This window comes from Haemaphysalis longicornis, unplaced genomic scaffold (genome assembly GCF_048455015.1).
Source record: "Haemaphysalis longicornis isolate Haplotype H1 unplaced genomic scaffold, Haemaphysalis longicornis Haplotype H1 scaffold_14, whole genome shotgun sequence".
In the NCBI taxonomy this organism is placed as follows: Eukaryota; Metazoa; Arthropoda; class Arachnida; order Ixodida; family Ixodidae; genus Haemaphysalis; species Haemaphysalis longicornis.
Genome location: NW_027526245.1, coordinates 17,041,634 through 17,067,729, shown reverse-complemented (window position 1 = coordinate 17,067,729; position 26,096 = coordinate 17,041,634). Strand labels below are relative to the sequence as shown.

The 26,096-nt window shown below is 48.8% G+C and overlaps 1 protein-coding gene and 2 pseudogenes across 5 annotated transcripts in view; all 3 read right to left on the bottom strand.

The window, feature by feature from the left end:
* The window catches only part of LOC144165170 (myeloid leukemia factor 2-like), an 82,195-nt gene extending 60,683 nt beyond the window's left edge, over positions 1–21,512 (bottom strand). The window contains exon 1 of one of the 5 annotated variants that reach the window (XM_077695281.1): positions 21,307–21,512. In XM_077695281.1, the coding sequence (XP_077551407.1) occupies positions 21,307–21,359 (53 nt within the window). In that variant the 5' untranslated portion in view covers positions 21,360–21,512. The remainder of the gene's footprint in view (positions 1–21,306) is intronic. The other 4 variants (XM_077695279.1, XM_077695282.1, XM_077695280.1 and 1 more) reach the window with 4 other exon arrangements.
* On the bottom strand, positions 3,846–9,260 carry LOC144165169 (uncharacterized; annotated as a pseudogene).
* LOC144165315 (uncharacterized) lies at positions 8,129–9,988 on the bottom strand (annotated as a pseudogene).
* Positions 21,513–26,096: the final 4,584 nt, after the last annotated feature.

Sequence of the window (26,096 nt, the reverse complement as noted above, 5' to 3'; positions counted from 1 at the left end):
AGCTTCCTCTCTCACCCTCAGTTAGTAGGGCAAAAAAGCAGATGGACAATTTGCGAATAGCTGGGTCGTAGATGCATCGTTGAGGACAGGTTTAAAAGGAAGGTTATTCAATGATGAGACCTTAAAAGCATATAACAAATCTATGTATATTCGTTGATGTTCCAGGCCCCATTTTTTACTTTCAACGTACAGACTGTGGGCTCGGCTAGTGCGGAACGCACCAGACGCAAGGCGCAGGCCCAAGTGGAGTACTGGATCAAGCATTTTTAGCGTTGTTTTCGATGCCGACCCATACACGACACTGCCGTAGTCTAACCGAGACCCGACTGAGGCGGTAAAGACACGGAGGAGGAGTTCTTAGTCTGCACCATAGGATTGGTGGGAGAGGACCTTCAGAATGTGCAGTGTTTTCAGGCATTTATGTTTAAATTGTTTGACGAGTGGAATGAACGTGAGTTTTTCATCAAATATGAAACCTAAAACCTTGTGCTCCTTTTTATACGAATAGATGCACGATGAAGCGTAATCTGAGGGTCCGCCTCAATCCCGAACTTGCGGGAGAACACAACACCAATACTCTTTCCAGTGTTCAGTTTAAAACCGTTTGTGTCCGCCCAGCCAGCAGGCTTTTTCACCCCAAGCTGGACTTGGCGGTCACAAAATGAGAAGTTACAAGACTTAAAAGATATTTGAATGTCATCTACATATATAAAACAGGAAATGGTTGGTGGCACTGCCTTCCGGAGAGAGTTCATCTTAACAAAAAACAGTGTACAGCTCAAGACCCCGCCTTGAGGGACGCCATTTTCCTGCATGTATACCTTCGAAAGAGCACTGCCAACCTCACTCGAAAGGTCCTTTCCGACACGTAGCTAGCGAGGGTGTTCGGCATGTTGCCAGAGACACCAGACGACTTGAGGTCACTCAAGATGCCGTACCGCCAAGCCGTGTCATAGGCCTTTTCCATATCAAAGAAGACTGTTATACAATACCAGTTATGGGTGAAGGCATTATTTACATATGATTCCAACGCAACCAGTTGATCGTTGGTGGATCTCCCTGCCCTGAAGCCAGCCTGGCAGCTCTCGAGAAGACCATTGTACTCTAAGAAGTACATGAGTCTCCTATTGATCACCTTCTTGAGAAGCTTGCACAGCAGGGCCCAGCTTGCAGGGCAATGGGTCGGTAGCTAGTGGGAGAGGAAGAGTCCTTCCCTTCTTTTAAGAACGCTACAACTATGGCCTCCCTCCAAGACTTAGGAACGTGCCCCGAAAGCCATATCTTGTTGTAAAGGTGAGGGAGTGTTACAAGAGCATATGCGTGTAAGTGCTGTATCATTGTATATGTGATGTTGTCTGGGCCTGGAGCTGAGGGTTTACAAGTGCTCAGAGCAGCCCTCAGCTCCTGTAGTGAGAGTTATAAGAGGAAGTTGACTTCCGCTGGTGCCGAGGAAAAGGCCGTCCCAAAGCATGCTCAGCAGCTGCGTGCCGCCCACGCCAGCGGTTTCCTCCTGCTCTGCCACTCTGGGGCATGTGCTGCTGTGCAAACAAGTCCCTCGCCATGTTTAGGGGGAAGACTGCAGAGTCGCTTCCCAGAAGAGCCCTCCTGCCCTATGCCCGTGACAGTAGCCGCATACACGCTGCCGCCCAACACACAAAATCTCTTGGACTGGCCTGCTCTTCCGAGAGTACATGGACTCCCGGCAAGGCTAATTAATGCAAACGATACCCGCGGTCTAAGCGGGCTGTGCCTAAACAACAAAGACATTCCTCGAAATAGGGCGGAAGCACCAACTAAATTCTCCACATGATAAACAGGGTCTAAAGGACACCCAAGGCATCTCCTTATCTCACGGATTGCTACCATGCGACAAGCACTGCCCATCTGTCACACGGGGCAATTCTTCCATTCTGGCATAGAGCTGGGTCAGCACTGTGGCCAGCAGCTTGGCTTCAGATCCAACCCATTTCTGCATTTTAAGGTGGAGGCCTCGCCTGTCGCATGAAACGCGAAAGTGAAAATGGCCACTGCCGCAAGAGAAGAAGCTAGGCTCGCGTGGGGTTTGAGCCCAGTATGAGAAGGCAACAGATAACTGCTTAAACCACAGCAGCACAAACCTGCCGTTCCAGCAGAGTGGAACAATTAGCCTGATGCCATGACAGGTGCAAGACTGTGTAGCATCAAGTGCGGTTCATCTGCCTCTGAGAGTGATACCAAGAAAAACAGTCGCAAACACAACGCAGCAGTACGGAGGTCTTGCATAACTGCTGCGCCCTTGCAAAAACGACTAAATGGGATTCGGAGGGCAAATCATGGAGGGCAGAAACGACTCACCACGCAGAAACGACTCGCCGCTCACCCCCTCTCCTCTCCGATAGCGAACACTCTCTCGCGAGGGGCATTGGATTGGATTGGATTGGCTTGGATTAAAGTTGATTGTGTTGCGTCATAGCCGCGCCACGTTGCGTCATAGCCGCGGCAGGGGGTTCACGGCACGTTTCACGCGATGGGAAAATCAACCTAACGGAAACAACAACGGAACCCCCTATGCGTCGCATCTACACAGGGGTTCCCGCGAGGGGAGGTGGGATAAATTCTTTTTTGACATAGTTGAGCCATATATTTTCTGTCTAAAGTCCACTGTGCCAGTGCATTCCCTCGTTTGTGTCAGAACCTGCGCAAAATGCGACTATTTGAAAAAAAAATAAAGTGTCACGGCGCATACCAAATCTCTTATTGCTTAAGCTTCTCAAAACACAGACAGACCGGGCTCCTTTGGTAGAAATATAATCAATGTGTGGGCGCCAATTCAGATTGTACTCGTATATTATTCCCAGGTATTTTAAAGAATCGACCTGGGGAATCTTTTGTTGGTGGTGGCTGAGAGAAAAAGAAACATCCCTCTCGCGAGGGGCACGATCAAATGCAGAGCATTTCTGCGGGGGGGCGCGCCTGCAAGTTGTATGGATTACGTATTGGTTGTTGTTGTAATTGTTGTCTTCCAGCGTAGACATTGTCGATGAAGTCGATGGTGAAACGTGCCGTGAACCCCCTGCCGCGGCTATGACGCAACACAATCCAACACAATCCACTTTAATCCAATCCAAATCCAAGCCAATCCAATCGAATCCAATCCAATGCCCCTCGCGAGAGAGTGTTATAGCGCCGAAATCGCCACCACGCGAACGCGTGATGCTGACGTCACGATCACGCCACAGATGTTAGCGACCGCTGCGCGCGCGAACGACATATGTGGTTTAAGCGCGAACCGACCGCGGCGAGAGAGCGCGATGCGAGCGCCCCACCTGTTCTTGCGCGCGAACCTAACGCGGCGAGAGAGGGCGTTGCGAGCGGAGAGAAGGCGAGGAGGACGCGGGGGGGAGGGCGCACCTCTGGCCGACGGTTGAATGAGTCAAGGATATAAGGCACGTTCGTAACCTTCCGTTCTGTGTCGGCTTTGTGGCTCAGTTGGTAGAGTACCGTGCACCTTGCGTTCCGCCCGCAGAGTCGTAGGATCGAAACCTGGCGCCGGCAAGTATTTATATAGTGTAGGGGGAGCGATGCGGACGCCAACGCGGGTGACATCGCGGTGACTAAAATGTGGTGACAACGCGGGTGATCGTGGTGTCAACGCGGGTGACTAAAATGCTCTGCGTTTAAAAAATCGCCGTGCGATTTCTTAAATGATCATTTCTGCTGAGAGAAGGAACATTTTCTCTTCCCCTACACATATTTCGAGAAGAAACGCATCAGAGTCGCACAGAACCGAAGCCGGAATTCTCCGTCACTGGGTTTGTTTACTGAACGCCGCCGTTGGTTTCGGGCATGCAGGCAACCCAGCGGCGGCGGACGGCGTGTCTCCGCTCCATGTAGTTCAGCCCGACGAACAAAGGGCGTCCTGCCGCAGCGGATCTTCCGCCGCCCGAACTTCGTCGTGAAAGTCCGCTCCATGTATTCTGGCCTTTAGGCACAGGACGCGCACTCCGCGCAGCGACAAGGTCGGCCGCCCGACGGACAGGCCACCGGCGACCCAGGGGCTTTCTTGCGAGAGGAGAGTGCACTCCTCACTGGCAGGAAGCGGACCGAGCGAAAAACATTCGCCAAGCGAAAAGGAAAACCAACTGGGGCGGAAACGACGTGGCCTCGCGAGCTCTTGCGCAGTGCGCGACGACAATGCGCGCATTCACGGCATTCTCGAGGCGCCCAAGGGCACAGTTCTTTCCCCAGCACGAGAAGGTCTGAAGTGAAGCACTTACGGTGGGACGTTGCAGGGAACATTACCGGCAGTCGAGTCACGAGTTTTCTCCCCATTGGTTGGGCGCTGCCACGCTCAGCCGTCAAGGCAGTGTTTGCACGAACATACTACTACTGTTTCCACGGCGCAATGTCCCTTTCAGAAGGCCGCGTTTTGTTGTTCAAATGAAAGGTGGCTGCCCATTTCCATTTCCTTTTCTTTGATCGCGGTACGCCTCGACTCGCTTGTGTTCGCACCACAGGCGGAGGCTCGGAAACGGTGTCTTCGGCCGCGCATTCGTGGTGTGGCACGCATTTCCCCTTACGAGCAATGCAGCGGCTGGTCAAACGCGAAATCGCAGACCAAAGGTGACTGGAGGAGATCACGGACCTATGCTGTTTCACTGTACCGCAAGCCAGCACTGCATAATGCTCAGAGATGAAGTGATGGGTGACACAGTGCTTGATCTTCGTCAGCACATTTTGAGCGAATCTTTGGAAGTACATGCATGCTCGACTGCCAATCACCCCGGGCCCTCAAACGTGCGATTGCTCGCCCTGGGGTTCACACGGCACGTGGACTCCACATAATCCCTGCGCAAGCAGTGAGGTGTCCGGGGGAATGGGCACCTTGCGGAAACCTTCACCGGCATAATCCCAGGCGACCCCACTCCAGAGGCACGGCTACGGGGAAAGGTGTCCTCAATACAAAGAAAGGCGCTGACAGCAGCTCTCTAGGGGATCCTAGTCCACTAACAGTCACCCAAGTGCCTGCCGGAGTGGCTTAGTGGCTAAGGCGTTGCGCTGCTGAGCACGAGGTCGCGGGCTCTATTCCCGGGCCGCGGCGGCCGCTTTTCTGATGGAGGCGAAAAGCAAAAATGCCCGTTAAAGATTCCCAGGTGGTCAAAATTAATCCGGAGCCCTCCACTACGGCGCGCCTCATTGACGCATTAAACCCTACAATCAATTAACATTCACCAAAGTACTCTACATTTCCCAAGTAACAGATGCTATCTTCTCACCTGACCCGGAGGACAACCTGTTATACTCGCTCAGGCACGAGCACTCGTCACGAGACCACCTCCCGTCAAGGAGTTTACTCCGCCAGGGCCTCCCTCGCCACTTACAGAGAGGTTACCGCCTCCCCTGCAACACGCTGCCCCCGGCTCACCCATCCCTAACCCCCTCGGCTGCGGCGCCTCCCCAACCGAGCCCTCCTCCATCACACTTACCCCTCTGCGCTCTGCCCGCATAGTGGCGCTAAATCCACAGTGCAACACCACATGTGGGCCTGCCCCTCTGACCTCCACCCCACCCCTGACCGCTCCCTGGGCCACTCGGACGAAGAACACTCCCAGCGCCCACTGGTCACCCGAGCACAAGCCGTGGTGGCGGCCCCTTAGGCCAGTGGTGTCAGTAAGAGTTTTCCTCTCTCGGTGCATTCAAACTGCCAGGAAACAATTGTGGACCTCAGAACGTACCAAGTGGCACAACACAACCTGATGGTGCAACGCATGAATGGGCTGGCTATGGCGTCCAAGTGGCACGGCCATGGCGCTTGTGCATACAACGAGGACAAGGCAGTGGCGCGCCTCGGAGAAGTCCACGCAGACCTGGGGCTCAAGCAGGGGTGCCCGCTCTCCCCGCTGCTGTACATGCTGTACGGACCTGGTTTCACGTTGCCCTACTCCGAAGCTGGCCTCCCACAAATGTGGACACCTCCCAGGCTACTTTTCGCTGACAACCTTGTGCTGGAAGGGTCACCGAGCTGCAAGGAGTTGCCATCACCTTGGCTGAGCACCTTCCACCACTGCAACTGGCCCTCAACACATGCAAGTCCTGTGAGGACAAAACTCGCGCCACGGCGAAGAGGTCCCATCTAAGCAAAGCTACCTTGGCGCCACTTTCAACACCACTGGCAACAGGTATGCCACATGAGGTGCCGCTTAAAGAACAGTCAAGGCGCACCAGCCATATCTTGCGCAGACGGTGCCTATGTCTGCGACCTGTGGAAATCGGTGCACGTTCCATGTCTCACTTTTGCAAACGCCGTGGTGTGTGCGTGGTCAGGGGGAGGTGGGCCACCTTGCCTTGAGCTGCGGAGGACGTACAGGGTCATGGTGTCTACCAATTCTACTTCTCGAAATTCCCTGACTATTCTAAGCATATTCCCTGACTAACAGGCCTGTTTAGCAGGCACTGTGCACAGAAAGTGAAACATCTAGCGGTAAAAAAAGACAGGGCACTTGCACAACTGCAAAAGAAACTCTCTTATAACAATCCATTGAAAGGATTATTTTATAGTATGCAACATTAAAAAGACAATAACTTTTGTGCATTTACAAACCGAGTCTGGGCACCTTTCACGTTTTCAGCGATTCAATTTCTTGTTGCAGCATTGAAGCCCGATGTTCAGCATCTTGCATGATCTTTTGCTTCTTCAGTTGGAGTTCCTTCACAAGAGCAGCAGTTCTTTTCTTCTTTCTTTCAACATCTGACAACTGCAACCGCTCCCGCTTCTTCCTTTCTAATTCTTCTTTCCATCTGATGTTAGCAGAACGGACCATCTCAATCATCTTGCCTGTGACATGAACTTTTGCAACACCTCCTGCTGCGGACACTTCATCATAGACTAACCTCTGCGCTACAAGCGACTCCTCCATGTTTTCCACAAGGCATTCCTTGTTCACTGAAAATCCACGCTCCACAGAAGAATTGCCATGCGAAAGGCAAAGCACTATCTTAAACAGAAGTAGTTCTTTGTGAGCACTTGCGCAGAGTTCAACCCATAGCGTTTCCAGGCGCTGCCTTGTGCGATCAAAGTTTTGCATGAGAGCCTGTGCGGTGCTGGTCGAGCACACCTGGATGTATGAGTGACTTGCCCTCTCCGCTTGTAGCCGAGAGCCACCCGTGCTCTATAAGCACTTGAAGTGCAATGTTCAGCTGCTTCTGGCCAGCTCCAACTGAGCAGTTGGCGCCCCTAGTCAGCTTGTACTTCAAAGGTGACCTTTCAATTATCTTTTTTGAACACGCCTTAACAAACGAAATACATTCTCTCTTGAAATTCACCACCGCAATGTGCGATGGTTTAAGCAATTTCCTAAGCTCACTTTTTGCAGCAAGTCCAATGTCAAAGGAAGCTACAGCAATCATGTTGTCGGAATTGTCAAGGTCAATGTTCAATAGTTTCGAGAACGTGTCAGCAGCATTCAGCTTTTCTTTCAATACTATGAGACTCAGCAGGGAGCGCAACAGGCAATCCAGTGTTGATGCAAGAAAAGGAAGCATTGGCTTTACTGACTGGAACTCAGCCAAAAACGGTTCGAGTTCTTCCGAAACTGAAAGCATAAAGGCCAGCTTCACTGGCAGCATCTTGTCGGCCACAGCCTTCTTGACAGCGACATAACTGCTGCAGGTTAGTGCTTTCTTTTCCTTTACTGAATGGTCAACATATGTGACCAAGTTAGGCAGAACTTGAAGAGCCCTAGCAATTACCTTGCTGTTCTCCAGCCAACAAACTGAGCAGAACTTCAGTGGAAAAAGTGTGCTTCCAGTGAGCCTGACGTAATCTGCTCGACGTGCAGGAACATTCTTGAAAAGGTTGTAGATGCTTCGAAGAAACACTACAATATGCCAGTGTCACATTGTGGCCGGATTTAAATGCACCGTTCACAACGTGCAATCCACAGCTTCCTATGTCAAGCATTTTTTGACTCCCACCAGATGCAGCAAACTCCTCCTTCAAGGATCTCGACACCTTCAAGTTGACGTTGGGGCCGTCCATAGAAATTTGTAGCATCTTGGCCTGCTCAATATTCTCTGTAACCTTTCTGAGTGAAGCAGCTAAATCGTCTGCGCGAGTATGGCCCAAAAAACACGACGTCAGGTTGCGCGTTTACACGACGTTGTCTACAGGGTCCCAAAACCTGATCAAAACGTCCATTTGCTCTTTCTGAGCAATTTTGTTCAGATACTCGTCGAAAGCCACGACCACGTGTGGCACACCACCTAGCTTGTCAGCAGCAGGGTTCGTACGGGCTTCAAAAGCAAAAATTCAAAAGTTTTCAAGGACTTTCAAGGACCAGAAAACACATTTTCAAGGTCCCCATCTCATGTTTTATCTGGGATTATTTATAACTTTTTCAACACAATGCAAAATTTCGTTACTGCCCAATACCTAAGCACATTAGTGCACATTTAGATAGGCACTAACGTGTTCTTGAATGCTCCCCCAGCTTTATTTTTTATTTAAGAGTTGGTATTTGAGGTTTTTGTTTTTTCCTGGTGTTTTGTTGAGGCTTTTTGATTTCAAAACTTCATTCATTAATGTTGCCTGCATCTCGTGCTTTGTCAGCAAGAGTATCAGCTGAAATTAACTCAGCAAGTGTTGCTGCAAGGCAGGATGAACTATGTACACGTCCACCATTTGCACGTAAAAGCAAACGCAGATGGAGCGTATGAGGCACAGCAAGCACGCAATCAGCGGCCGTCCACAGACTAGATGGAACATGCAAGATAGAGAACAGAACCCGGGTTTCACTGGATTGTATCGTGACATGGATTCTATTTAGGAGTGCTGCTCCCAGTGTGGCCTCGTAATCACGAGAATCCACCAAACTCGTAATTTCACGCAATACACTGAAACTTAATTGTTGCAATGTTTCTTTACATTTTTTACACCTAAAATTGACTACAAACACTTTAAATTCTTGTGAAAAGATAGGGCCATTGGTTCTCGCCAGAAAAATCAAGGGTTTTCAAGGACCATTTAAAAATTCCAGGACTTTCCAGGCCTTGAAATTGACACTTCTAAATTCAAGGGTTTTCAAGGACATGTGCGAACCCTGCAGCAGCCCGCTTCGGAAGTACGGAGCAATACCCTAACAAATCGTGTAGCCGACTTTGTCCTTTCCAAGTTGCAACTTTGCGATATCAAACGTAGGAAACATGATCGGAAAAAGGGCTGCTGACGCTGCTGCTGAACGAAATGATCCATGCGTTGCTATGGTGTTCAGACACCAAAGGCCTGTGTGACACCTTTTTTCACAAGAATACCACTCAAAGATGCTTTTCCGTCAGGCGCAACAACCACGGGCTTGACAGGCGCACTTTCAGTGTTCGGGCTTGGCACTACAGCGGCACCATCACTATCACCAGTAGCAGAACACGGCAAGTTGGATCCGATACTAAAAAAAAGCACGGAGGTTTGTTTGGGAAGCACTTTGCGTTGAGCTCACAGCGGCTTGGTGTTTCTTGCTCGCAGCATGACTGGCAACTGCAGTGTTCCCCCATGTTGCTGAGCGAGAAAGTCTTCTGGCATGCTGCGCAGTGAGCCCTACCAGCGCCGTTCGGCACTGCCCTAATCCATGACGCATACTCAGAAACTTCGGCGTTAACCCAATCCGGGTTAAATAAGCACTTTTTCGAAGGTGGCACAGCACCTCACTCGACGAAAGAACTCGTACGAGGTAAGAAAAGACAACCGCCGCTACAACTGTCCCGACGGCAACATGGAGGCATGAAGGCATGCATGGAGGAGCTGCAAACGCGTGCAGCAACTTCCAAGTACGCTCCTCGTTTTGGTGCAGTAGCGAGCGCCTCCCGCGGCCGAAACTTGCAAACGGCGGCTCTCCGAACCGCGCCACCCACGCTGCTGGGAGCTATCACAACCTCGCAACATGGCCTCCGCAATCAGCTGCTGGGCGCCAAACTTGCTACAGCTTGCAGGACGCAGGCAGCTGATCGCAGAGGCCATGGTCGCAACCATGATGATATAATTTTCAGCTGGAAGCATTCCTCGCTTGCTTGGCCTGTCTTGCAACGTGCCTTCTGTGTCCCCTGACGACCAAGGCAACAGTAGGAACTATTTTTTTGGGTAAGTCTCGTGCCCCGCGCGGGGCACGAGATCTAGCCCCCTCGCGGTGGCTCCTGCCCCGCAGAAGTGACGTCAAACTAAACTAGTCACGTGACTTCCTGTGACGTCATTAATTTTTTTTTTTTGACGTGTGTGCATGTGTGCGCCATGTGGGATTCTGGCCTTGGCTTCAACCGCAAGCCTGCGCAACGGTACGTCCTTATCGCCTTGCACAGCGGCTGCCTCGCGGCCCTTTTTTCTTGTTGGGAGGATTGTTTGCAATTATTTATTGATTTTTTGTGAACTTGCTGCTGCTAGTCTTGGTAAGCCTAACGCATCCTATTTTGGCAAGCTGCTTCGCCCCGCTTTTTTCCGTGCTGCTTTTGTTGCCGTTAAATATGTTGCTAGCTTCATATTGCCTTGCAGCTCGCGTGCCATCGGCTTTATGCTCCTGCATTCGTTGTCTACTTGTTCCGATCGCTACTTGCATTCCAAGCCTTGTATTTTGATTCTGGCGTAAAACGTGCAGATCTGTTTTCAAGCGCTTTGCGCCGTGGCTAATGAGGTAGTCGACTTTGATGACACGATAACGCGAGTGACGCAGTGTCAGCGGTGTCAGTGTGGGCACGAATCAAGTATCGTCAGGTAGCGCAGGGCACCGTCGAACGCAATCTGTCCTCGCATGTACCCTGTTCTGCAATTTTTCTCTCGGGGCAGTGCAAGAAATCTGCAGGGAGCGCAGCTCCATTTTCGTGGGTGGCCTGGTGAATGGGAGAGCCCAGCAGCTGCCCGTCCATGGGCAGCATAGGTACTCAAGCTATCACTGAAACCAGCCGCTCACTCGCTGGCTTCCTGTGCAAGGAGGCTAAAGCTCCACATGTGCAAGTTCGCGAGAAGTCAAGCCGATAAGATCGCCGTTTGTGCCAAGCTTGACACTTGTGTTAAATAGTGCTTTCAAGTTTGGTGTGCTCAATGTAAGTAAGACACTTGTAAGTAAGACACAATGCAGTAAGACACTTGTTCATCTATGTTTTTCGAATTTGTAGCTTCGAATAATACTATTGTGCTTTCATGATAGGCAAGACCTCAAATGAGCTGCGAATTCTAAGCAATCTGTAGGCAGCACAGAAAACAACGTTTTGTCTACCTTGAAATTTTCTACATGGGGTACGTGGAACTGCCAGCTAGAGAGTTTAATGAAAGTTTGTTATCTGCTCAATTGTAGTAAGGAGGTTGCAAGGAATAGATGTTGCAAGGGATAGATAGGATAGCCCTCCCTCCTCACCCGCTGATCGTCTGGCAGCGTCTCATAACTTCGTTCACAAGTACTGCATGGATTTTATTTCCATAACCTTTGCCCCACTGCCTTTTGCCTTCTTCAACCCGGTTAGTCAACAAACCTTCATCCTGCATCTGTTCTGATTATGCATTTTGGTAGGCTAGTTTTTTGTTTACTCGTGTTTGGCTTGGAAGTCAACATAACCAACCACAATACTTTCATGCCCACTCAGTTGGATGGCCAGTAATGGTGAGAGCTTCTCTCGAAGGCTTACAGTGGATTCACGAATTCTGATTGACTGTGACATCAATGTACCCATCTGGAGCACCCTGTGGAATTCAACTCAACGTTAATTTTTGTGTTCACAGCTGGTAATTGTCTGCTCTGTGCTTGAGGGAGGGGGGTGAACAGTAAAAGTTTCTAATTCCAAGGAGATATTTCATGTTCTATTGCTTTTTAACTCTGTGCTGTGTAAAAAACTGTTTCGGCTAATTGCTTAAGTAAATATGCAGTGTCCCATATTTTGTTTGCAACGATACAGACCCAGCAGAGCCCAACTGCTAGAATGCACATTCTCTGGTGTTGGTCATTAGCTTGAAAAAAAAAGGGGAGGTGGGGGGGCACTGAAACTATTTTTTAAGCTAACAAGCCTAAAAAACAGTTTATGGAGCACATCTAGGAGGGAATGGTTCTTGCACAGCTTGACATTACCCTCTCCCGAGAGTACTTAATACCTTGTGCAGGAACTGGAGCCAAGGACACCTATGTGGACGTGAATGTCTTTGTTGGTGTTTGTAAATATTGCAGCACAGCTGAAAGCTGTATCATATGCATCGTGGAAGGCTTCAACAATAAAATGACTCCAATGAACATACTTCTGCTTTGGTGTCAATGGGCAGCATGTCAGCATTGATTAGAGCTTCGCTGTTGACATTTGTTACACAAAAACAGGCTTGATCAGGCACTGTAGCAAGTCTTTATGAAAAAACACGGGAAAGAAACTGGACAAAAAAGTGTGAACACATGGACCCTGTTAATCACAGCACCTTTCCTTGTACTTCAGTACTGTTATTGTCGCTGTATTTTTCCCTAAAATATAAACCAACTCTCCCACCTTCAGACAGAAAGCAAACATGGTGTATGTCAATGACAAGTGATTATACCAAACTTACGTGGCTGTGAAAAAAGTCAGTGAGTAGCTCTACTTTCTCTGCACAGTATGTGGTGTGAAGTTCCTTTTCCAAACAAAACACCAGGGTTTCCGGCACAATATACAGAAAAAATGCCAAATAAGCAAGTGATGCCTTCTAGCACTACACTACAGTCCTGCAGGAAAGCCAAACCACCAAGTGATCTTTTTGCCTGAGTGAAAAGCTCTGCAGAGAAGCCAAGAAAGATTCCTTTTTTGTTGACACCAAAGCTCTGCTGGAAAGCCAAAACGTGTGGCTTCTGTCACTGCTGATTAGCTGTGTTGCAGTAGAGCATTTGTTGTGTAGATGTCCTTCATACCTAGATAAATATGAACCAGGCTGGCTGCGTAACAAAAACGTCAAGTGAGGTTACAACAAAATGTTTTATGTAAAATGTAAGAATACTGTTTGTTGTAAATAGCAAATAATGTTTTAATATGGTTTCGACAGTCGTCGTTAAGTGGCCTGTTGAAAATCACTGGCTCATACTAAACAAAAGCAATGTTTCACACAGCTGCAATCGTGTGAAATAGCAAAAGAATGGTTTGGGCCCTAAATGCAGCAGGCATGTTACAGCTGGGAATGTGTTTGTAGAGCACAACAATAATAAAGGCATGGGAAAAAAGGGTGAGCCTAGTTGAGTTACCCCCAAAGTATTGGTAGACAGTTAAAATGCTTACAAAAATTTATATTCACTTACCCTGGTTTTAAGTTTATTAATACCGAGCTTAATGTACCCCACCTAACACCATTGAAGAATGTTACGCCTGCATGGACACAGCAGCGTTTAAGGTATAACACAGTTTTATTTGAACAGAGGTAAATATGAGAATATTCCGTAATCAATCCATTTATACGTAAATTAGAAAAAGCAGGGTTTTTAAAGTGAAGCTCGGAAGCATGCTAAATGACAGGGACGAATGGCGAGCTGATGTTACTAATCACACATTTCAACTCAACCACCTTGCCAAAAATGAACCCCTTCCATGGAGGGAGTGTGTGTAATCGCAAGATTTTTTAGAGAAAAGTTTGTGAATGCACTGTACACGTAGGCTAGAAGGTATTTTGACACCCCAGCCGAGGACTCGTCAGCGCTCTTTTCTGCTGTTTTGATGATCAAGGGCTGTTTGTTCAGGAACCACCCTCTCTTCTCCCTTTGGCCACTATCTTTCTCAGTCACTGCATTCATGTGCTTGCTGAGGGAGCTAGCAAACATGAGGACCACCTATAGGCAGGGTTACCTCAGGCTCGTACAATTGCTGGAGAAGCTAAACAATGTTTTCAAGGCCCCCAACTGTGAGCTTGCACTTTTTTTTTTGCGAAAAAAACAAAGACATCTAGATAGGCCTTTGAGAGCTGTTTGAAATCACAAAAGTGAGTATTTTGTGCCCAAACTGGCCAGCTAGACCTCACTAGTCAATCCACACGTTGAATGCCTTGCATAAAAATCAATGAAAACCTACGCTCCTAATACTACACTCACTGCATTGGCTTATTGCATGTCATTGTGTGGGTGGGCTTCTGGTTTCCACCTATGAAGCCTGTTGGTTGTGTTACAGTGTCCAGTCCTGCTGTCAAACTTTTTTTGAGACTTGCACTGCCCTGGAGTGTACCACCGTGGATTCCTTGGAATTTATGTTGGCCATGAGAAATCCTAATAAATCATTACAAGCCCCTCAAGCTGGCTGGCAAGTGGGCATTTGTTTAGCGACCACTGTTTAGGGGCACAGTAGGCAGGCTGTTACAGAGGCTACGACGAAAAAATACAAGGTTTGTTCATTAAAGGGACTTCTTTGCCCGAAAAACAAATGACATCAATTTTATTGTAAATTTCAAACAAATAAGGTAGTACAGAAAATGTGTACAGCAGTGGAAGTTCCATACACACTTTCCAGACATCACAGGATTTTGTTTGTGCAATTGACAGCCATCGACCTAACCCACCGCAAAAAAAAAAAGCATAACTGGGCAATTGCATGGGGCCTCCATTCCGTTTGATTGTATCACTTGAGTGCTAACGTACAGTTAACACACAGATAACTGCATTTACAGTGCACGTCCATATAACGTCACTCGTGCCCATATTACATCAATGCAGTTTGAAATTGGGATGTTTTTCACCATTTCTTTTGGCTAAACTAGCACCATTACAGCCTTGACGTTTGCCTATCAATTACATAGGCAGTGTGCTCGCTGCTTATACCCATGGACACAAACAATCCGCTGAGGCTTTCACATTCCAGGCACATCTTAAGATTCTCTTTGACGTTGACTATTGAGCCTGTATAGAACCCATGGGTGTTCATATGCCGGAGTGCATGTATGTGTATTAGACACGATGGTCGGCCAAGTGTATACCCTTCCTGTTACCGTCTGTACAGCTTCTTCTCTGACCCTGTCGGCTGGGTGTCCTGAATTGAGTCCCTTTGCATGAGGGGACTCGGTAAAATCTGGCCAACATAGCATATACCGCCGGATATACAAAGAGACGTGAAGCTTATGCCAATGCAGCAGCTATGGCATGAAGCGCCTAGCCAGTGTACCTTTTGGAGGACCCAGGTCCTAATTTGTCGTAGCATCATGTGTGTGTGTGCCAATGTGAGGAGCTGAATGCATAACGGAAACTACCCAGCCACAATCTGGGCCACGGGATACGAGACTGCCAATGTTCTCACTCTTTCACATCCTTTGTATCGCAGATGTATTTCTGCCACATTTTACTGTAGTGAAATGGCTCACCACTACAGGTGCAATAATTTCTTCTGAAAAAATCTTTTCAAGCGCTGAACACCAAGCATTTATGATGCAAGAAGCGCATGCTCACCAGACTTTTCGCGCGCAAAACGTATTTCGGGTAAACAATTCTAAGCCACAATTCAGTCCACTCGAAAATATACACAAAAAACGCGAAAAACTGCCGATTTTCGGGTCTTCTTTGCTAATCTGTGTGCATTGCTTGGCGAGCGCTGTTGTTTTTTTTTTTTTTGGGGTTTTCTGTTTGTACTCACTATTGTAATCCCTCCCTGTTATGACCCTCAAGCGAGGGTTGACAGTATTAATAAATAAAAAACTGTGTGCGGGGTTGTACGCGGTACATGTGTGGGGACACCAATGATTACCTTTTCTAGCTGAATTGAGTCCCTTTGCATGAGGGGTTTGCACTTGTAATGCGCACGTGCGACCAGTCAAATATCAGTGGCCGCGTCTAGCCTACGTCCTGAGCACTGTACGTTCCGCGCTGATGTCATTTTGAAAACACCGCGATTTCAGGCCACCCATTTAAGCATTCTGAACATGCCGTGGTGCAAACTGTTGATAGCAGATGCCGCTGCGCGACATGCCGCAGCAGGCTCACATAATCACGCTCGGACGGTGTCTTTTCTTGCGTGGGGCGTGGGTTGTTCGAACGGGGCCACTGGCTGCGCGATGTCGTCTAACGTAGGTACCATCGGCATACAGCAGGCGGTCACAGTTCAGCATTACTCGAGAGCGGATTTCGCTACCGTGTGGAAAGGCTGGCTTGGTACCCGCATATGGCAACGTTCTCGTCTCGCACTTTCCCATAGTGCAGTGCAACTCTGTCAACTCTGCTTCATCTACGTTGTCGGCCCAAGAAATTCAGGGCTTTCGAATACGCCATACCGCCAGCTGTGGCAGCACCAGCGGCTTCCGCAAGAACGAACAAAAAAATTCTTTTATAAAACTTCTAGCAAATGAGTGGCTTTTTATTTTTTATTAAAAGGTAAAAAAAATGTGCTTTTTGTATTCTACTGCGCAATATAATAACAATTGCTGTTAATATGACGTCACTATGACGTATTTATGACGTCACGCGGGGCAGGAGCCGTTGCGAGGGGGCTCAATCTCGTGCCCCGCGCGGGGTTCCAGACGCTGCCTTTTTTTCATTCAAGTTTCGCAAAGCTTTTAAAAATGCCTGAAAAAAATACTAGCGTTACTGTTTCATCGATACAATAACTTCAAATAACTTTTATAACAATATTTAGGTGTTTGCAGCCGCGGGGACCTTTTCAGCTTGTTGGCGAGCCATGCTAAATGGTTGAACGCTTCTCCGCGGTACACGACGCCACGATCACTGAAGCGCCGCTCGTCTAGACACTAACAGTGTCTATGGAAATATGGGGCGCTATTACAGTGCCAGATTTTCCTCTATTATATATAATAAACTCTGTGCTCGCAGCAGCCTCCGAGCATCTGCAGACGTCACCCCGCGGTATGGTGCGAGTGCTGCAGGGTGGAGACATTCTTTCGGGGCCCTTCGTCGCCAGACCAGCGTTTGTACACTATGAAGCTCGCGCGTAGGGACGCGCCAGCAGTTGAAAGCGGGTATCAGTTGGGAGACAGAGGTAGCCAAATGTCCCTCAGTTTCCATGATTTGGCGACATTTTTGAAGAATTCCCTGACTTTTCCAGACGTGCCCAAATTCCCTGACAATTCCCATGTTTCCCGGTTGGTAGACACCCTGAAGGTGACCTGGGATGGTCGTCGTTTGGTGTTCGTGAGTCCACCAGCAAGATCGTGCTAGAGGAGCGAGTCACAAGAGCGGCCGCTGTTCCGTTAGACAGGACACCATGGTGCAACCACCACCAGATCACAGGTGCATGAAAGGAGAATTTTGCTCCAAGAGGCCACCCTGGAACTTGCTTGCTTGTGGCCACAGCAGGCTTGTGGCCACTTCAGGCTTGTGGCCACTTGTGGCCACTTCAGGCCACAGCACAGCCACAAGCAAGAAATCGGCCGGGTGTGTGCCTTCAGTCTTGTGTCAGTGGGAACAACGCAGTGACTTCAGGACCCCAGTGTGTTTGTTTTTCTTGGGTGTCCACCCATTGCAAAGGGCGTCTGGAAACAATCATCACTGCCACTGCTCAAGCTCGACACGCAGGCACTGAGAAAGCATGCATGCACCACCACACACAGGCCGAGCGAACGCCGTAAAGCCTGAAGATCTCGCCAAGCGGTGCTGCCAAGCAGGTCACTGCTCGAGATGGAAACGCCCACAACGGCTAGCACGCGGGAAAGGGCACAAGAGAGCAACAAAAAAGTGACATTACATGGGCAGCATTGACTGGATGCACTCGCACACATTCCCACACTGCTCCTCCATCTCAAAGACCTTATGTTTCTTTATGCTTCTTTTTGCCTGAGTTAACAGGGGCAGTGTATTTCCAAACGCTTCGCTGCACAGAGCACCCACGTGACATGTCTGTTCGCGCGATAGAGAACGGTGATTGAACATGGTCATTGGCTGTGCCCCGAACATCAAGCGATCTAAAACATAATAAATCACCATTATTAACAAAACCAAAGCGTAGATATGAGTTGAGAAAAAAAATTAACCAATGAAAAAAAAAAAGACCTATGAAATGAACTTACTGGGGCCTGAACCCAAGACGTGAGCACCAGTACTCAGCACTCTACATAGAGGCCACAGAGCCCAAATGGTGGGCTCGTATTAGCAGGTGCTCAAAAAAATAGTGCGTACAGTGACATCACACATCGCCCAGGTGCTCAGTGCGGTGCAAACACGCAATTGGGCAAAGGTGCCTTGCGATTTTTGCATCTTGTGATTTCGTGCCATCCTGCCAGGTTTCCAATGAGAAGCCAGATATGCTGCAGAAGAATGGCAAATTGGGCTAGTCGGTGAAATTGCATTTGGAAGCCTTCAGAAAGCGCAACACTGAAAAAACGCGAGACGAAGAAAGGGAACACAGGACGAGCGCTAGTCACAACTAAAGTTTAATCAGAAAAAATGAAGTACATATAACCCTCCCAATCATAAGACCACACATGCGCCTCTTATAATCAGATGGGAGCAACCCAAAACCCACAAACAACAATAAAACCCACGAAACCAAACCAAACACCTACACCATCAACTGCCACCGGGTGTACAACTCAATGACCACCAAGAAACACAATCTCTTTCTCGTGTAAAGCAACAGATGCCTGACTGACACAGTCATCCCCCCTCCCTAAGTTATCTCTAACGCTTCAGCTACTTCTCTGGTCAACTGCCGCGCAACTGCTAACTGCTAAGTTAAAGATGATGTAAACAAGGAAAGTGAAAGCTGTTGTACTTGGGTGCTAGTAAGCTGCTTCCATTCAGTAATGGTCCGCAGAAAGAAGGAATATTTGAAGGTATTGTTGCGTGTTCGAAAAGGAGTAATTGTCATTTGATGCCTTTGCCTTGTGGCATACCCGGAGGAGAATGTTATTATGTCTAATGTCTAATTTATAGTGGCTTTTTACCATTTAATAGAGAAATTTTAGCCTGGCTACACGGTTTCTTTCAGCTATTTGTGGTAAGTTGGCGGTAAGTTGGTTGGTAAGTTGTGGTAAGCCAGTGGCGAGCTGTTGGAGAAGACCCTGTCGTCGCACGCGCGCGTGTTGCGTTCGGGTTCTTCCAACTTCTTGGGGGCCCCCAACACTCAGTTCTCCTATTCTAAAACTCCACATTACCCCAAATCATAAATGACGTGTTTTGCCTCGTACACAGCCTCGCCTTCTGTAAGCATTCGTGAGTTTTGAAACTGATGCCAGAGAAAGGCAGGTTCAGTTCCCACGCCGAGATCCTAATGAAAACTAAATATAGCCATGTCCAAATCCGCTCAAAGGCGTTGAAAACTCGCGTTCATACCATTCATACATTGCGGACAGGTTGTCGCGAACAGTAAACATAGCCGTGCAGAGTACGGGCTACGGCAGTGATCGTTAATCAAATCCAGGCCTAACTATAAAAACATTGTAGGGGAAATAGGCACCGCTTAACCCAAACTGCAAATCATAGCAGCACGTTTAAGCATGCGTGGTGAAGCAATCCGATCACCGTTCTCGCATAGTCATTCATTTAGGCAATGGGAGCAGTACGCGCGGTGAGATCACAAGTGAGCGACGAGTTTTCGTCGCTGTTACAAGGTGTTTCCTTGCACACACAGTCTCGTACATGTCCCGTCACAAGTATTTCATAATGAATTTACAGCGTACTTTTCTCGGCATCAGTTGCATCGTCCTTGGCGTTAGCTAGCTGCGTACGAGCTGTGGGTCGCGACGGTAGCAACTACCTAAACGCAGCGGTGTCGCCGGGAACAAGCGAGTCAATTAGGTCTGTGCAGATTAGGTCTGTGCAAAAAAGCAGACGGTTGCCTTCTAGCTTTGATTTTGCTCTGAGCCAATGCTCCTAGGAGCCTGCAAGGTATAGTGAATTATTAAGTGCAGCCTTCTACTATACGACTTGCCAAAAAAAGAAGTGTGAAGGGCACAGCCCGCACCCTCACCAGGTTAGATGCCCTGGCATGGCTGATGAATGCCTGCTGCGAGTCTTTGCTGGAGGAACTTCCTAATGTCCCCCCGAACGCTCGCGTCAGTTGAAGTTCAAAGGAGAGGATTGCAGTTATTGGTGCAGTGCAGTGTCACCATTCAGCCCCCAGTGCCTCTGGCAATTCTCACTTCCACACAGAACTTGGAGGAGAAAACTGAAGCCGCGGTGCCTGTTCCCACACCACAGCTTGGCATACATGTGCACCGGAGAATGCTGCCCAATTGTGTTACCCTGACTGAGTAGAAATCGGTTTTTGGCAAATGCCTGTTTTGTTCCTTGCACTCCTGTTGTGCCGCTTTGACATCCTATTTTGACGTTTGTGCCTCAATGCCTAATTTTCACATGAACACTATTTAGCCTCAACTTTCCCTTTCGAGTGCAGTCCGAGATGGTTAGATCTGTTGGCGCTCTACCGGGTTCACCTCAGCCCTCCAGTCCAAGCAATGCCCAGAAAAGAACCGTTAGCAGCAGTGGCATGGCACGCAGTGACAGGAGGCACAGTTTTGAATGAAAAGATCCACAGATGGTGGCACTTGTCATTTTTTCCACAATTTTCGCAACGATTCGTAGGCCCCATTCCGCTTGCCCTCCAAACTGATTTCTTCAAGCATGTGCAGTCGTATCATTTCTAGACATGCTCAATTCCAACTCAACACAACGGTGGAGCATCGAACCCACCCTCGTTAGCAGGTCATTGCTATACTGAAAAGCCAATGGCAAAACATCACTGCTGACAGGCTTTTCCATCAAAAAACTGTTGTGGTGCTTAACACCTTCTGAAACTGGTCTGTGTGCGTGGCCCCTTCCCTCTGGTTGATCCCAATTTTTCTGATACTCAACTCGTATGAGCGCCATCCTTTCGCATTTCGTGGTTCTGGAAACCAGGGTGCGTTTTCCTTCGGCATAGAAATAGCTTTTGGTCGGCCGTAGCTCTAATAAACACCACTTATTTCAAGTAACAGCTTCGTAAACAATTCCACGTTATCGTCAAGGTTTGGGAAGAGATGTGGCACCCTCCGCGTGGAGCTGAAAATGCACTTGCAAGCGCTTCACGCGTGACACAGCCGATATCGTGAATGATATTACGGGAATTTACTCCCCCTTGCGAGTAGCGGAAAACTCATGGCAGAAATGTGTAACAAGCTCTATAAGAACGAAAAGAGGAGAATCCTCGGCAGCCGGGACGAAATGGCCAGTCGTTCTCAGAGGTACTCGTGCTTAGAGCTGCCACCCACGGCAGCTTCGAAGGGCTGAGCCCCTTCCCTCGCAAGGAATAGCTCTGAAGAAGTTGGATTCCGGGGTCGCCAAGCCCCACGGCCCAGGAAGGCTGCTCATCACGCACTGCGCGGCGCCGAGCTCCGACCAGGGGCGGCCCCGAACGCAAAACGCCCAGCGCAGGCATGTGCTCACTCACCCGAAAAAAGGGTCGCTGTCGAGGTCCCTCATAAGCGAGCCGAACAGGGCCATCCTTGGGTCCACCCGACGTGGCGGACACCGAGCGAGCACGGAAACTGCGACCGCCCACGGGTAAGCCTAACACAACACCGCCGCCGCAGCACAGCCGCAGAAAGCAGCAGCAGAAGCCACAACACCGAGCCGCGGAAAAGTGACGACGGCGACGCCGCTGTCGCTCGCGCTGACCCACATCGCGAGAGGAGGCGGCGGCTCCGCTCTCTCGTCGCTTGAGTGGCAAGTCACGGCGGCCGCCCCGTGTCCGCGCGCAGCCAACAGGTGTGGCACGCGGTCAGAATATTGGGATACCTTCAATGGCGAGTCAGCTTTCTCTCGCAAGGTCACACCGAGTTACAATCGAAACAAATCTTACCGCTGCATATGACTACGCTCCAGCCTGTTTTCTTTTTTTTTTTTTTTCTGCGCGGCGAGCCGAAGCAAACTTTATCGCCCGTGCTCAGAAGAAATCTGTGTATTTTTCATATTTTCCCAGATGTATCAGGGACACGGCGAGCCTATCTATTCGGTAATCATATTATAACCCATGGGCCCCGTCGCCCTGTGTGTGCGTGCGTTCGTGTGTGGTGCGGGTGTGTGCGCGCGCGCGTGTGTTTGTGCGTCAGGCGTCAAGTACGTGGGGGCAGCGGGGCGCCTGCCCCCACACGGAATTCAGTGCAAACGTTATGTTGCTTTCTCTGTAGGGAAAAGCTACAAGAAATGGCATTGCATGTCAATAAAGAAAATGTGGCGTCTTTTTTTCAACACAAATTCAACCTCTACTTCTCCCCCCCCCCAATCTGAATAATTGCTGGTTTTTTCTTCGGGGAAAGGTGCCAACCCTATTGCGGAGGGCTGTAGCCACCTCCTCAGGTAAGCTAAGCGCAGAACGCCAAACGCGTGCGTGGTCCTTATGTGTGCTTCCATATTATCCTTCCAAATATTATGTCTTGTCCCACACTCAAATGCGCAGAGATGCGGCCGATGTCGCCACACGGTCGGCAGGGTCGTTCTCCGCCGGAATAAGAGCAGCCTCTCCCCACACCGAATCCTTTCAACTCTCCGGCCCAAGCCCTGCCCGTCTCCGACTATAGAGGCTGTAGCGGCTGGCAAGGAAAATGGGTTCCTGGACTTCACCTCCTGAAGACTTCGTGCAACGCTTGCCAACAATAAAGTTCATCCTCCTGCAGGTCCCACGAGGAACACCACGCGCTACTTCAACGCAGCAAAGAAGATGGTGTGTCAGGGCAAAACAAGGAGTGGTCTGCAGTAACTGGCGACGGAAAAAGGGGGACCGCCGTCAATTTATGGCTGAACAAAAGAGAACCGAACAAACCAATGGGGCTACGTATCCTGCAAAACGTGTGGTTAGATGAATGAGGCGCACAATTGGTGCCGCTTTTACTGCGCGTCACCCCTTCATATGATGATGATGATGGTTGGATGTTAATGGCGCAAGGCCAACTAGGGCAAAGAGCGCCAAAACAGTGGTTAAATATGAGAGGTGAGAACTTAGACACTGAAATCAATAAGCAAAAACAAAAGTAAAATCAATAAAAGACAGTGAGGATGGCTGGTGTAAAGGGCCAGATTTCATGATGCGTGATAGGAAATGAGGTTTAAAAACTTGACTTCTGACAAATACTCAAACACACGTTTGACGGAAACAATGGCATCGTCACCTAGGAAAAAAGATGGATGTAGGGGAATATGTTGTCTGTAAAGTTCTCTGAAGTGTTTGTGACGTGTTGTGTGAAGTGCCTTGCATGTGATTAGTATGTGCACTACGGATAGGGCCTCTCCGCACCTGCCGCACTGGGGTCTAGAAGATCCCGTCAGCAGATACGAGTGCGTTGCATGGGTGTGCCCTATCCGCAGCCTACCCAAGGCGACTTCCGTGTGTCTGTTGTGCGAGTCAGATGTGTACCGTCCCAAGTGTGGCTTTATTACATGTAGTTTGTTGTCTGTCTGTTCATTCCAGTGTGTTTGCCATGTTCTGCGCAAGTGTTGTCTTATGTGTGGCTTGAGGTCTGTGTAAGGTAGTGTTATTATGTCTACTGTGTTTCGGAGTGCAGCATTGGCGGCCATTTCATCCGCCAGTTCATTTCCGCCGATGCCAGAGTGGCCTGGCACCCAACACACAGTCACCTCAAGGTTTGAAGAATATGCCAGCACAATTGATTTCAAGACAAGGTTAACTACATGATTTTTCGAGGACTCTCCGGATGACAATGTACGGACGACACTCAGTGAATCTGTATAGATGATGGATTTAGGAATATGATGTTCAACTATGTGACTTACAACAAGAAAAATGCCATATGCTTCTGCCGTAAAAATACTTGTCTTTACATTCATGGTTCTATATGCTTCAAAATTCGGCCCATGCGCCGCACAAGACACTGCAGTGAACGTTTTCGATGCATCGCTGAAAAACTCTGCAGCCTTGTATTTATCCTGCACATACATGAAATGCTGCAGAATCCCACTTTTCGGTGTCCTGTTCTTATTGTATTTTAAGAAAGACAAGTCACATGCAACAGGACGAAGATGCCATGGTGCTACAAGATCAGTGATAGATGACTTGAATGTGTCTACAAAGGAGACCTCATGAATTGTGACCTCGTCCCTTACTCTGAGCGAGAAGGGAACAGGAATGGACGGGCGATTTAAAAAGAGTTTTGATGTGGATGTATCATTAAAAACCGGTTTAAAAGGATGGTTGTCCATTGATGAAATTTTAGAGGCATATAACAAGTCAACATAGGTTCGCTGGTGTGATAAGCACCATTTGTCACACTCTGCGTAAAGACTCTGTACAGGGCTCGTACGGAATGCGCCACAAGACAGGCGAAGCCCTAAGTGAAGCACTGGGTCGAGCATTTTAAGTGCTGTTTTTGTGGCTGACCCATACACAACGCTTCCGTAGTCCAACCGTGACCCTACCAACGCGGCATAAAGTCGAAGCAGGAGTTGTTTGTCTGCACCGTACGATTGGTGAGACAGGACTTTTAGAATATTCATTGTTTTTAGGCATTTTTGTTTAAGTCGTTTTATGTGGGGTATGAATGAGAGTTTCTCGTCAAACACCACACCCAGAAACTTGTGTTCTCTTTTTACTGGAATCGAGTCACCAAAGAGTTTTACATCGGGATCGGGCAGGATGCCCCGCCTTTTTGAGAATACAACGCAGGTACTTTTAGAAGGATTAAGTTTAAATCCATTTTCATCTGCCCAGCGAGAAAGTTTATTTACCCCAAGCTGGACCTGACGTTCACAAATGGATATGTTACATGATTTGAAAGATATTTGAACGTCATCTACATACATCAAGCAGGATATGGTTGGCGGCAGTGCCTTTCGGAGAGAGTTCATCTTAGCTATAAACAAGGTGCAGCTCAATACGCCACCTTGAGGCACGCCATTCTCCTGCACGTGAACATTTGAAAGTGCCGAACCGACCCTGACACGAAATGTTCGTGAAGACATGTAACTACAAAGAGTGTTCAGCATGTTACCCGAGATACCAAAAGCTTTTAGGTCTCTAAGAATGCCGTAGCGCCATGCTGTATCATATGCCTTTTCAATGTCAAAAAATACTGTCATACAGTATTGCTTATGAATGAATGCATCCTTTATGTAGGCCTCTAGAGAAACCAGTTGATCATTTGTGCATCGCCCCGCCCGGAAGCCTGCCTGGCAGCCCTCGAGAAGACCATTGTACTCAAGAAAGTACACGAGCCTACGGTTTATCATCTTCTCGAGGAGCTTGCACAGGCAGCTTGTCAAAGCAATGGGCCGGTAACTGGATGGAGAGGAAGGGTCCTTCCCTTCCTTTAGGATAGCCACTACTATGGCCTCCCTCCAAGAGCGAGGAATGTGCCCCGAAAGCCAAATCTTGTTATATAGGTGGAGGAGTGTTAGAAGAGTGTCTGAGTGTAGGTGCTGTATCATTGTATATGTGATGTTGTCTGGGCCTGGAGCTGAGGGTTTACAAGTGCTCAGAGCGGTCCTCAGCTCATGAAGTGAAAACTCCGAGTTATAAGAGGAGGTTGACTTATCATTATCACGTAAAGACTTCTTTTCGGCCAATTGTTTGTGTTTCATGAAAGTGCTAGTGTAGTGTGCTGAACTGGACACGTGTTGGAAGTGTTGTGCGAGTGTGTTAGCCTGGTCTTCCAGTTTGTCCCCTGTTGTACTGACCAGGGGCAGGCTGTGTGTCTGTTGTCCTTTTAGTTTGCGTATTCGTGTCCATACTTTCCTTGTGTCTGTGTAGGAGTTTATTGATGTTATGAATGTACGCCAACTCTCTCGTTTTGCCTCACGGCGCACACGTTTTCCTAACGCCTTGGCCCGTTTGAACAAGAGGAGGTTTCCCGACGTGGGGTACCGACGAAGGATACCCCACGCCTTGTTCTGGGCCTCTCGCGCCCGCCTACAGTCCTCATTCCACCACGGCCTCCGCTGGTTGCGCGGGGCACCAGAGGCGTGGGGAATGGACCTTTCGGCGGCGTCGAGGATGTGCGCCGTGAGGAGTTGGGTAGCTTCTTCGACGTGTAGGTGTCCTATGGATGTGTGGTGTAGTTTGGATGTCTCTGTAAATGTATTCCAGTTAGCTCGTGCTTCATTGAACCTATTATGGGAAGATGGACTGCATGGGCCTTTACCTATGTATGTGAGTGAGGTGGGGAAGTGGTCACTACCGTATGGGTCAATGCCCACACCCCACTCGAGAAGAGGAAAGAGAACTGCGGA